The sequence below is a fragment of the Camarhynchus parvulus genome, chromosome 1A (genome assembly GCF_901933205.1).
Source record: "Camarhynchus parvulus chromosome 1A, STF_HiC, whole genome shotgun sequence".
NCBI classification, from domain to species: domain Eukaryota; kingdom Metazoa; phylum Chordata; class Aves; order Passeriformes; family Thraupidae; genus Camarhynchus; species Camarhynchus parvulus.
This window is the reverse complement of record NC_044586.1, coordinates 35,957,527-35,971,481: the sequence shown is the minus strand read 5'-3', so window position 1 is coordinate 35,971,481 and position 13,955 is coordinate 35,957,527. Positions and strand designations below refer to the sequence as shown.

Sequence of the window (13,955 nt, the reverse complement as noted above, 5' to 3'; positions counted from 1 at the left end):
CTGATAGCACTGCCTGGATTCTACCTCATGTCAATATTAGCAAATTAAATAATTTGAAGTTCAAGGTCCTTATACGAACATCTCTGATCTTTTCGGGTTTTATAACAAACTTCAAGTTATACTGCTGTTTGAATATTCCACTTCTGGCACTTTGGTTTTTTGGTTTTCAGACTGCTTCCAGAAAAGCTATAGATGATGACTTTCTGTAGCCATTTTTCTGCCTGAGCCCCGTTGTAGTCAATGTAGATTTACATACTGGAAAATAATTTAGAAGATATTAGTATTTATAGGTACTGTATTTTTACTTTATGAGGAACGGCATTGATACATTTGCCTTTGGACATCATCTTTGTCATATTCTTTTGCTCTTTTGCTCTCAGAGAACATTATTTGTCTGTGGCTATGTCCTGCAGGACTGGCCAAACGGGATTCTTTCACATTCAGTGGAAAGCTGTCAAGATAATTAAAGTTTCAATTATTGACTGGAATGCGGCCTAGATTCCTTAACTGATGAATGGGACAAGGTCTTGTTTACCTTAGTTTTTTGCTCAAGTTCCTTACCATGCGGCGCACAATTCAGTTCAGCTGCACTAAAAGCAAGGAAAGTACATGGTCCAGCTAATACTGCTGTCATTTGAAGCATACTTTTTGGCACTGTAATCAAACCAGTGGTGAAATGGAGTCTTATTTATAGCAGCTTTATAACACTTGCCTATCACCTTTAAGACATAGGACACACAGAACAGTACAGACCAGGACTTCAAGTGCGCTAAGTACCATGCTTGTGTCAGGGTGGCAATGGGGACAGCTTAAGGCGAGGCCAGGTGAGACATAGTTGTAATTGCTCTTAATCAAACTACTGGGGCTGGAAAAACATCTCTCCTTAGCAAGTGAGGCCTTTTATAGCTCTGTGCGTGGCCTCATTTCAGAAATTTTGTGTGTACAGTTCAGTCTTTAATTATGAAATTATAAATACATTAGGGAGGGCTTGGAAATTGATTTGGAGCAGTGCATGCCCCATGAATGAAAATTGCTGGATAACCACCTGGCATATTTTTCATTTTCTCATTTTCAATTGTGCAATCCCGTGCCTTTGTTACTGCACACCATTAAACACAGAATTATTAACTTTGTGTTTTTCGCGACAACAGAACACTCAGAGTCTGACAGCCTGTGCTCGCCTGTCCCTGAAGAGCAGCAATGTGTCAGTGTTTAACTCTCGGGCCCGGTGATGACCGGAGGCCCCGCAGCCCGGGCCCTTCCCTCCCTCGCCCCGCTCCCCTCACGGAGCTCACCCCGCCCCGCCCCGCCGCTAGGGGGTGGCAGCGGGCCCGCGCGCACCTGCCCGCCCAGCCCCGCTGCGGGCGCTGCGCCGCGCCGCGCATGCGCGGCCCGGCCCCGCAGGTCGGCTGAGGGGACGCGGCGGCGGCGGCGGCGGCCGCTCCTCTCTCGAGGCTCGGCAGGTACGTGCGGCGGGGGCTGCGCGGCCCCGGCCCCAGCCTCGGCTACGCCAGTGGGAGCGTGGGGTGGCTGCCCGGGCTGTGGCTCCCTGCTGTGCTGCTGCACCTGCCCGCCGACGCGTCTCCGGGAGCCTGTGCCCAGGCGGTCGGAGCAGGCGCCGCCGGGAGCGCTGCCCCTAGCCGGGGCGCCGTGCCCGGGCGCGGGCTGGCTGCGGCGGCTGTGGGACTCTGCCCGGAAGAGCGTGGGGACAGGTGACGGTCCGGGCCGTGCCGCTGTGCCCGTCTGCGGCGGGAGGGCGTCCCCCGATCCGTCGGGGCTTGCGTGGGCGCGGAAGGGGCAGTCGGCGGCAGGGTTGCGCTTGTCCCCGAGTCTACCCGCGGTCGAAGGCAGAACTGGGCAAAAGTAGTTCTCAGGGATCACTCCGGGAAGTGCCGGTAGCACCTGCCCCTGTGCGGCAGCGGCGGCGGACAAAGAGCCATGGCATCCCCGGGGCCGGCGGGTCGGAGCAGCTGCCGTGCTCCCCAGGTCGCGCCTGTGCGGGGCCCGAGGGGAAGGGCGACCCGGCGGCGGTGACCGAGGCCAGCGCAGGAGGGATGCGAGGAGAAGCTGAGCTAGTGCTGAACGGTGAACGCTTCGCCTCCCCTGCCAGAGCTCTCAGCCGGCGGGGCGGCACGTACGGATCAGGGGAGAGCGCCGAAAGGGGCAGAGAGAGAAGCGGGGGAGGGCTGGGCAGGGCCCCTTTTGGGGTTCGCAGATTTCGCCCCCCTCGAGGGGTGCCCGAGCAGCGTGGGCAGGGAGCGGAGTGGCGTTCTGCGCTGTGGGACAGTGGGGCTGCGCTCGCCTGTCGCTTTTGTCTGTCGAGCGATATTGAGGGCCATACTTAAGTCGCCGATAACTGGTCTTGTAAGCTGAAGTAGTTAAGTAGCATGGTTGACTTTGCCTTAATTTCTAATGTAGTTGTGTTGGACAGCAAGGCTCAGAAAGTAAATTTTGGTGCAAGTTGATTTCAAGCGATGAGCTATGCAGAAATTTGTGCTGCCAGAGTGCTGATGCTCCAGTAATTCCCTGAGGGTCGCAGGGCTTTGGAAGTAGGAGAACAGAATGACCAAGCCTTAGTGATAGCCTCAGGCTTTGTCTTGCTGACAAAAAGCTACAGTGTTTTCATGAGTTTGAAAGTGTGGTCTGTTTTGTTTGCAGATAAAATACTACGCTTTACTAAGTTTGCAGGTAATATACTAAGTTGGTTGCTTTGTTTGCTGCATTCCTTTTTAAGCATGTTCTTAGGAAGTCTCAAAAGCAGTTATCTAAATAGATAAAATAATTAATCTTGTGTAGACTTGCTGTAACTGAAATTATCAGCTTCTCTTTTGAAGCAGATGTAAGGTTATTCAGACTAGAAGTATGTATTGGCAGCTACCATCTGTTCAAATATTTGTATTCCTCACTGTAGGGCAAAACCTGAAATCCTGTTGCTTTAATATTTTTATTGTTGTTTCTATTATAGATGTGTTTAATGAGTTTTTGGAAGGGTTAAAGTTTGGCCTTCTGTATTTGTCTCTTGGCAGTCATTCATCCGTTGTGCTTGGTTAGTGTTACCTAGTGAGCAAAGAAGGATAAATAATTTACAGTTCTCATTATGCTTTTAATAAATAACAAATGGGGGTGCACCTCACAGCTGCGACTGGAATATCCATCTTGTTATGCTGTATTTTAAAGTGGATTTTTTTTTCCATAGGAGAGCAGAAGAGTCACAAGAAGCATTTTGATTATAGACTGTAGCTTTCTTCATAGCTGTTATTGATTTGGTTTAAAAATTCATGTAAAATACCAAATGAGACGGTCACTCACTGTTCCACTTAGGTTTATGGATTTTCTCAGAAAGGAGATGCGTACTTTGGATTTTTATTTTTAAGACCCTTTTTAATATGCCATGTAAAATATTGTCCTACTGTAACCTGTCAAGACTTGTATTAGAGACTTTATTAGCACTAATACACTAACCATTTTTTAATAAATTAAGAAAATATTTCTTTAAATGCATTTGCAGGTACAATGTCAGGAAATTCATGGTAATTTTGCTATAGTTCAAGTTTACTTACTGAATATTTTCAGTGTTAACTGGAAACGAGAGGATCTTTAGGTCCAAGTCTTGGCAAGAATGACACTACAGTCATTGTGATCAGGTTTAAACCTGAGATGGGCTTGTGAAATTGTTTCCAAGATAAGGCAGAACAACGCACTGCTTTAAAAAGAACAGGAACTGCAAAGAGAATCATGTTTTCGTTTTAATTAACTTGGTTTGAGAGTCTTTGTTAACAGAACAGCATTCTTTGAATGTTTGTTTACAATGAAAGTTTGTGGTATTCTTTGCCTTTGCAAAGCACTGACTTTTCACTCTAGTAAGAGGTGTACTATCTCCCAGACTATGAACCATGTTTATTTATAAGTTTCACAAGCACTTCATAAATATAGGTCATTGAATCTTGTGTGCTGCTTGTTTCTGTAAGAGAGACACTTGCTGTCTGTACCTATACTTTTCTAGTTGAAGATATACCTAAAAAAAAGTTTTTAAAAGAGATATTTTTTATCAGCAGTTCATCAAAACAAAAATCCTTGTAACTTCATAAAATCCTGCTATCAAGTAGGCTGTGTTTCTTTTGAAGTAGTGCAAAATAGTGTTTACAATGCATAAAGTGAGAGTAAAAATAGACCCACATCATAGTATTCTATTACTACAGTAGAGGGAATGCAGGAGAAAAATATTCTCACGTTAAACCAAGTGTGTTTCTGCTAGCTGTTAAATTCTGTAAACTTGCTGAACTTACACCTTACCTTCCGTTTATTGTCTTGCCTAATTTATCATTTGTTGGTAAATACAAAGTGTGAGGTCACTTGAAAATAAAATAAAAGTAGAATATGTAGACTGGAATAGTCCAGTGCTTTCTTTTCTCTCATATCTTACCGGCTAAAAAAAAAAAACAACAACTTTGTTTTGGGTTCCTGGAGAAGAAATTTCTATCACAATTTTGCAAGATTTTAGGACTGGGAATTATTTTTTGCAAACCTTAAAGGAATTCCTATGCCAAATCTTGAATTGTGTTCATGCAATCAACTGGCATTGATAATGGTATTTAAACTTGTTTGAAATCTCTTGCTAAGCTTAAATATAAAACAGTTTAGGAAGAAAATTTACCACACTTTGTCCTGTGTCTACATCTCTTCAATATCTTATACCAGATAGTTGTAATTGAATTAGTTTTGAACTTGAAGTTATTGCCCGTATATGCCTTACAACAATTTAAATTTTGAACCACCTATTTGCATCTGATAGGTTTGAAGTAGCTGTACTTAACTGAACTGCTTCTTTAAAAGGTGTTCATTAATCCACTATTTTTAATTCCCCACTGAGTTCTTTAGAGTTTAAAACATATTACATTCCAGGCTCTGTAATGCCACATATTTCAATTTTTTTTTTCCCTAAACCGACTGAGAAGAATGCAGGAGCAGTGGTGGGCTAATGGCAGTTGTTTTGAGGAAAAATCCACTTTCCAGACCCCTCTCAAATCAACTGAAGCAGGTGTTGGAGTCTAATAAATGAAGTCTTTGAGACTCAGTTACATATTGAAGGCCTGCTGCATGGAGGTTAAACCACAGTGGCTAATGGGGATGTTCTTTTGATGAATACTAACTAGAATTTGCTCTTGGTGTAAATGTTTAGAGGTGTTAACTTTCTTCCTTAAGGGATTTTTTTTCTTTCTACTCCAGCAGGTATCCATTCTGTTATGATTGTACTCTTTTACTATTAAAGCTGAAAATGAGATTACTGATGTGTGAAATGTTTGGTGTTGGCATTGCTTTTAAATGGACTATAGCAGTCAGGAGATTGTTCAGAGTTGTTATCTTTGAAGTGTCTGGTATTCAAAAGCAATCTGTGAAAGACAAACTCCAGAGTTTGTGGTAGGGGATTTTCAACAATTTTTTTTCAAAAGGAAACAAATATTAATAAATTACTGCCTTTCAGGGGGCTTTTTAGTATTTAGTTATTGAGTGCTTTGATTCAGACAAGTAGTTAAACCCCTCTTAGAGTTATAACAGAAAAATTAGGTTAAGCATTTTGATTTGACTGCTGTTAAAAATGTTTGTGGTCCTCAATTTCTGTTAGAAGCTTTAGGAAGTGTTAAACCAACTGTTGTTAAACTGGTTTCTTTGGAGAACATTTTAGTTTACTATTAGACAAAATAACAGATTTGAGCATAGCTTCCTCATGAAGTTGTGGTTAGTCAGCAGTGCAGGTGTGGCAGCAAAGAGGTAATAAAAAATGACATTTGTCAGCTCCCTCCAAATTTGCATTATTTCCAGATGAAAGCATAAGGAAATGAATTATTTTGTTGTTTCATCCTGATTTATTACAGTACTTGACATTTTTATGGGATGCTAATTGCATAGTATCAACTAATAATCACATTTAGTAGGCACTAATATGATTCTAAGCCTTCACCTTATATTAATATAGTAAAAGAAATACTAAGAAAATTAATTATTTTATTTAACATGTGTGCTGCCCTGAAATGTCAGAATATCAGCTTTTGTTCACAGTAGCAGAATTACTACTAAGGAGTGCTGTGTCAACAGTGTGTGGTTTTCTTGCACACAGTCAGCTTGGCTCCTAGTGAAGCTCTCAGCATACCATTTGCTTCGTGTTCCTTCACAGCAAGGCTGTTCATTGCTGCCTTATTCAATAATATGAATCCTTCCTGCAAGCCTTTAGGAAGCCTCTGATCTTTAATGACACTGAAATTTAATGTGCATTTTTAACTCTTCTCCTTTTGGTTACCACTGCTTTGAAAAGTTCTTTCCCAAGAGAGAGCTTTTAGTTTTACAACCACATTCAAAGAATGCTGTTCTGTTAATACAGACTCTTAAACCAAGTTAATTAAAATGAAAATATGATTCTTTTTGTAGCTATGTTTGGTTTCGTGAATGTGTAACGTGTCTTCATAATGGTGTTGGTGAGTCTTGAAATTGAGATACTTAATATGGGCTCCTTTGTCTTGTCTGGGTGGTGTACGGAGCTTCTGCCTAGTGAGAAGTAATCTTAGGAAGGAAAAAAACTGTGACTGGAAAGTGTTTCACACAGATGGTTTGCTTATGAGTGCCCATTTGACAGGCTATGGGAAAAATATAGCTGAAGGACTTTATTTTCAGCTCTTCCAGGAATAACTTACATAATTTTTAAAACTTTTTTACTTCCTATATCAGAAAGAGCTTGTTTTTGGATAGCTGAGAAGTTATGCATGGATTTATTTACTGTTTCGGCTGAGGTCAATATTTAATGTATAAGCTGAGTGATAGTCTTGTAAATATCCTAATCTTTTTGGTTTGGGCTCTTTTTTTTTTTTTTTTGTTACTGTTAAAAATACTGCAGGATACAGGCAGATTAGGTGGAAAAGCCATAGAAAAGAATTAAGTGGAACATTTCTCAGAGGACTGGGACCATGTAGGTAGGATAGATTCCTCCCATCCATCCCTTGAATGTATTATTTTGCCAGGGTAAATTGATGTGATGGTCCAGAGGGACAGTTAGAAGTGCATTTGAATATTTGAAAGATAATAAATAGGCTTTCAATTGTTTTTTTCTCTATGTCAGCCAGCATGGCCTTTTGGCTTCAGAATGTAGATGAATTTGTGTCTGTTATCACAGATATATGGAATGGTGCATCTTTTAACCTGTTGCTTATTCTGTGTACTTAATGTATTTGCTCCGAACAGACAGCCCTAATATTTGTACAGAAATAATAAAATAAATGAAAAAACAATAAATAAGCTTTTCTTGAGCCTTTTTTTTATTCTTGGAAAAGGCTAAGTAGTATTTTTAAAAAAAACCAGTTTTTTGGAAAAAAGCCTTGCATAGCAAAGTTTAGCCAGTGGTGATAGGAAGTTCCGTCATATCTCTACTGAATATCAAGGCAGACTGTGAGTTTTAAGAGTAACTAGCAATGGCTAGCATCTTTCAAACTTGAAATAGAAACTAGTCAACAGCAAGGAGTATGTGGCAAAAGTGTGTTCCTGTTTTGGTCTCAGGTGGTTCTCAATTTCTGCTTCTGTTTTGTGGATTTGTGTGCACTTTCCTAGTTGCTTTAGAAAAGACAAGGCATCCAGGCAGCCCTTCCGCATCCTTGTTCAGAGCCTGTGTCTTTTGTGAAGGCTGGAATCCAAGAAATTGAGAATTTTAAGTGGCAGGTTGATATTGTTGCCAGTGTAGTGACGCTGGGTATGGCTGGCTTGGTGGTTAAAGAAGAGGACAGTGGTGGGAACAAAGAAAGGGAACCTGTTTGTGTAGATGTGACCCTGACTTTGAGATCTGTGACTTGGATATTTTTCAGCTGGTGTGATGAACTATAAAGATGACAGTATTTTAGCTTATTAAATGTAAAACAATTATGTATTAATTGCATTGTAGAGCTGAAAACATTCTTGAAATTAAACTTTGAAGAAATGTCCTGTAGCTGTGTCAGTTCCTTCATTTTAATTCATCTACTTAACAGGCTTTATCATCATATAGAGCATGTAATTATAAGGCTTCTAATAGTTAAGAACTGTAGGGGAAACAAACAGCAATATTTGCCAAAGTTACTTAAACTCAGAAATAAGCTTTTCATCTCTGTTTATAGGAAAGCTTCAAAGCCCAAAGTGTTTTTCTGCGTAAATCATATTTGTGCAACTACTCTTGATAGTTCAAAATAAAACAAATTTCTGCATAAAATTTTCTGCAGAAAAGGAACCCAAAACAAAACCATTCCTTTGTTCATGTAGAGTCCTTTTTGTCTCTTAAGTTTCTTAGAGGGGGATGAATTTTTTCTTTTATTTTTTTACCTTTCCTTTTTTTTTTTTTTTTTTTGGTTTTGAGCAATTAACATATTCTTGCTGTCTGAATGGTCGAATTTCTCCCACATGTACCTGCTGATGTGGCAAAGCTCTGTGTTTCACACTGGTGTATACACACCGCCATCCTTGAGATGCAGAACAGTTTTAAATAGTGTTCCTTGAGTTTAAGGTGACCAGAAAGTCTTAATTTAACTAAAACTTTACTTCATATGTAATTCTGGGATTCTGTTCTTGATGTCTTCCTGTGCGTTTTGTGAAGTAGCTAAGGAAGTGGATGTACATGTAAGGTGATGGCATCCTCTCTTCATGGTTATGACCGTTATCTTTCTAGATCTTCTTCCTGCCTTGTCTTTTCAAGTGTAGGATCCAGGCAACTTTCTCTGTAAAATACGATGTATTATTTTGTTTAGATTTTTTTTTGCACATTAGGTAACTTTTTGAGCACTTTCTCTCTTCTGTATTTATGTAACGTGGAAAAGGTGGAGTTTTTTTGCAGTGAATAATCAGTGCTAAGTGATTCCTTCACAAATTTCTTCATACTCCTTCCAACATACAGTTTTGAATTATGCAAAGATTTTTGTCATTTCTGAGAAATTGCTGGAAAGTAGGACTTGTAAAAATGATGTGTTGTACATGTTTTCTGTTGATTTTATGAAAACCATATGTAATTAAGAAATAAATGGAAAGATTGTCAGTGAAATTGCCCATTCATAGTACTTTTTACCTATGATATATTTTTGGTATACTTGTTCACAATTGTCATGTTCACTTAATCATGTGATGTATTAAATATACACCATCATACTTCATGAGAAATCTTATTAGCAAAGTCTGTCATTTCAGTTAACTGTTAAAAGGTCAGATGTGTAATTGAGCCAAAACCACTATGGACTGTAATTTATTTAAAGGTTCACTGATTTCTGTCCTAGATTATTTGCTTCAATGAGATGAAAATTGGAAGTTCTACATTTAAAATTTTTTCTTTTCTTCACTGATTCCCAGGTCTGCCCCTCTTTCATGAATGAAATATATTTGTCTTCATATGAAACAGCTCTAGATTATATTAAGAATGACATTGTTTCATGATGTAGAGTATGTTCTTGATTTCATCATCCCATTTAGATGGGATAACAGAGTCTGCTGTTAGATCTTCTGGACTCAGCAGTACAGTGGGTGGGAAAAAACATTTTTGGTGGCTGAAGTTTGTACTTTTGCTGGAGTAGTTCACAGTTTCTATTCTATCACAAAGTATTCTGAACATATTTGAGTGAACATATTTAAGATTCAAATAGCTGTCAGATATATTTAAGTATTTCCTGTTTACTTTCTGATAATGTGATTTTCATTTAGGGATTCATATAATGAGGCTTTTATTATGGCCAGTGACCCCTTGGAAGGCTTTCATGAAGTGAACCTCGCTTCGCCTACTACACCAGATCTTCTTGGAGTAAATGAGCCAGGGACTCAGGAACAAACTACCTCACCCAGTGTAATCTACCGACCACATCCTTCTGTTGTGTCCACACCAATCCAACCCAATGCATTGAATGTTTCTGACCTTCCTACACAGCCTGTTTATTCATCTCCCAGACAACTAAATTGTGGAGAAGTATCAGGTGTCAGGTAAATGCTAAGTGTCTTTTTATTTAAATTGTTGATGTTTGTGGCATATAAACTATTTGTGTCATTAAAGATAGTTTTAATATTATTTACAATATTGCAATATTAAATTGTGTCCATAATTATATATTCAACATCACTACTGCCACTTCTAAAATACTTACTCTAAATGTATTATATAAATAAAAATTATATTGCTCTCTTTACAGCATCAATGTTACCGACACAGTACTTTGTTCTACCTCTGGACCCCAGAGTGGGTCATTCAATCACGGTAATGCCAGGAAGGAGAGCAATAACGTGGAGAGAGAGCTTTTGCAGGGTACTACAGTAGCAGATGTTGCTGAAGGAAATGAAGATATTTTTGGGTTGAGTACAGACAGTTTATCTCACTTACGGAGCCCATCTGTACTGGAAGTAAGAGAAAAGGGCTATGAGCGATTGAAAGAAGAACTTGCAAAAGCTCAGAGGGTAAGGTTTGTTGTCTTATTTCCTCCCTCTTTTTCTCTCTTCAAAGTGTTTCTAATATTGCGGAATGATAGATAGGCCAGAAGGTGCATTTGAAGTCTGCTCATTTCTTATAGATTTATTATGATGTAATTATTTTATGTAAAATTTTCTAACTACTTTTCTAAGACAGTACTGATGTCTTAGAATTATTCTTTGATAATGTTTTTTTTTTCTAGTGCTGCTGCTGCTACTTAACCATGGAAGCTTTTGTTGCAATATCTGGTTAAACACACTCTCTTTTTGAAATGTAGGCTTTCCTTCATTCTGACATTTGAGAATAGGAGTAGTTTTCTGTCATTCTGTTTTTACTGAATAAGTATTTAGAGACACTGATTATATACCTTTCGAGTCTTCTTTCCTCTAGAGTTTAAAAGTATAGTGTGTGTCATGGAATTTATAAATGCTTTAGAAACAGAAGTGTTTCATAGGGGAATGCTTGCATAGGAAAGAAGCAGCAAAAATGCTTCTGATGTTCTTTAGAGTACTGTTACACTACACTTCAAATTAAATATGGATACCTTTGAAGACACTGTGTCTTAATTCATTAATATTTGTAAAGCGCTTTGTCTTGTTTGGATGGATGGTGCTATATAAATGCAAAACCATTATCACTTTAACATTTCTCTGTGCTTAAGTTTTTTAGTAGATTTTGTGCTATTTGTATCTCTGCCCTTTCTCCTCCTCTAGGTGACTCCATTCTTGTTTAGGTTTAAGCTCATCTTGTGTTTGAACTTGCTACCCTCTGTGTGTTACCTTATCTTGTTGGATGCAGTCATCATTACTGTCATAGCGAACCTTAACTATGCATTCAAACATTGCTTTTTCTGTTGTTGTGTTGCTGAGTAGTGGCCTCCTTTGCTAATGTGTGTGTTTGCTTAGCTTTTGGCCACTGAAAGAAAACATTAACCTGAGCTAAACTTCAGGACCTTGCATGTGAATATATAATCCTAGCAGTTAAACTTGGAACCATCGAAAATAAGAAAAAATTAGCATCCAAACTTTAGAAAAGCTCTTCTTTACAGTGTATGAAATTACAGTTTATGTACTTGAGAACCACAACTTGGATCTGCTGCTGATGGCTTGGAATGATCTAAAAATCTTATTCCAATGTATACCATTTTATCTCTTAAAGATGGAAATGTTTCCTATTTCACTCTAAAATTGGTTAAGGCTGTTCTTAAGGAAGTGACATGAAGGCTGCTAGGACATACTTAACTGCATGTTATGTGTTTTCAAGCTCTTTGTGTGGTCTTAATAGAAGCAATTCAGCACTAACTTGAGACTGTTGATGTCAGAGTTCTTGCTAATTCTCAACTCTTCCTGTGATTCTTACCAGTGTTACACTGGAGAGGTAACTTGCTTTGCTTGTCTTTCTAAACTTGCACTGTTTCAGAATTGCTTAGTCATGGCAGGGGTCTGTACAGACTCTACAACCATAAACCTCTTCCTTCCATTATACCTACTTTCTTCTTCTTCCTGCATGAGGACTACTTTTTCCTATCCCTAACTCATCTCTGGTATCTTTTCTCCAAAACTCATGGCTGTTCACATAGTGCTGTATCCTCTCTGTGATATTCATATGTAATGCAATCTTTAAACTTCTGTTTCCAAGCACACTCACTTCTGTTGATGAGAGCTCAGTTCAAGCCCTCTAGGGATGTAATGAATAGGTAGTGTCTTTGTATAACTGGTTGTCTTTTGTGTAATGGCTTTAAATTCTCTGTAATTCTCTGAGCTGTTTACTAGTGAGAAAAATGAGAATTACAATTTGCACTTGGAGCTTATTGAGCCTGGAAGCTTTACAGGCTACAGAGAGTGAACAAAGTAAATGCAAATTTGCTATTTTGCATTTTTCATTTGTTCCAAATTTCCTGCTCAAACTGTGTGCTATTGTACTATACATTAAAGATTGTTTTGAATTTGTTGCAGTTGTGATCAGAAAGAGAACTAGAAAGGAAAATGAAACTTTAAAGTTTAGGGATCCACTGATTTTTTCCCTTTGCTTAGAGTGCAACTTTTTTCTTAAAGTGCTGTCAGTTTTTTTATATTAGATAATGCATGTATGCCATCTGTTTGTTAGACATTTCAATATGTTTCCTGAATAAATTATTCAGTAATAGTAATAGAATAAGTATTTTTTTTCCTGCTTTGTGTGTGCTTTAAGACTATAGACTTCTTAAAATGAAAGATGTTGGTGGCAAGATTGTTAAAAAAAGTATTTCGAAAGTTTGTGTCTTGATGAGAGAAAAATACACTTTCTACTTCAGTCTAGATTAGTTGCAGCATCAGATCATGTCATAAGATTGGAAGGGAAGGCTGGGTCAGAGGTTAACAGCAGTGCTGAATTCTGTACTAATGGGGCATTTACAATCTTATGTTTGCCCTAAAATACTCTCTTAATTAAAATGACAGATTTTTTTCAATCTCTGAGACCATTCAGATAATTTTTTGCTTATTTTTTAACTGAAGTGGTAATTTCTGGCTATATTCTAAAAGTGGAGATGAGTGTTTGCTGTAGATCATCTGAACCCTTGTTTCACTATTCTTCTAAAGCAGCATCAGGGAAATGGAGAAGGTGTTAAAAGACTTAGTGATTGTAATGCCTGGGACCTTATGAGCTCATGTCTCTATGCATTTGTATTTTCCATATATTTTCCATGTTTGCATTGAGTTCTGTCACTGTGGTTTTTGACTGTAGGTCAAGCACATGTAGATAGTCTCGCTAGAGTAGTGATGGTATTTTGATACATCACTATATACATTTGATACATGGTATTTGCTGGTAACACAAATATAGTGGAGTCCTTGCGAGGGAATGTCTTTTGTTTTTCCTCTGACTTAACCAGCATACTGCATGTGTTTTTGGTAGTTTACCTGTAGTTTCTGAGCTTTAGCATTTCATAGTCATGTTTTTTCTTGAATTTTTGTGTGATTTGACCCAAAACTATTTCCTTATCAAAGAAACGGATGTTTTAGCCCTCTTTGATGAGGAAAGAGCAGTCTGCCAATGGTGATGGTAACAACATGTTTGGTTTCCATGATTCCCATGATCTTTTAGAGTAAGATCTGTATAATTAGTAACAAGTAAAACCATGTTTGACTTTCTGTAGTAAAATGTGAATGAATTATATTTTCCTAGTAGAGTAAAATTGATTTGTTTTCCCATGATACAGTAATTCTTGTGAAAGAGGTGATAGTAGAGAATGTACTGTAAATTTCAACATAGTTTGAGAGCCTGATTCTCAAATTAAGAATTTTCCTTCAAAGGCTTCAATTTCTGTATGCATTTTTCATCTCAGAAACAAATGGAGTGTGTCAACAAATCTCATGTCTTCAGATCTGCTGTAAAACATGATGTTTTAAAACCTTGCATGGATTAATAATAAGCAGTTTCACAATAACTACCCAGGAATTCCAGTAGGTACTATACAGTACTATTCAGCATTTTAAAATTTCTGCTGTTTTTTTATAAGTTAAAA

At 38.4% G+C, this 13,955-nt stretch overlaps 1 protein-coding gene across 2 annotated transcripts in view; it reads left to right on the top strand.

The window, feature by feature from the left end:
- The first annotated feature begins 1,402 nt into the window (after window positions 1-1,402).
- Window positions 1,403-13,955, top strand: part of RAB3IP (RAB3A interacting protein) — a 33,078-nt gene continuing 20,525 nt past the window's right edge. For both annotated transcript variants that reach the window (XM_030960538.1, XM_030960539.1), the window contains exons 1-3: window positions 1,403-1,463; window positions 9,697-9,969; window positions 10,176-10,437. In XM_030960538.1, the coding sequence (XP_030816398.1) occupies window positions 9,722-9,969; window positions 10,176-10,437 (510 nt within the window). In that variant the 5' untranslated portion in view covers window positions 1,403-1,463; window positions 9,697-9,721. The remainder of the gene's footprint in view (window positions 1,464-9,696; window positions 9,970-10,175; window positions 10,438-13,955) is intronic.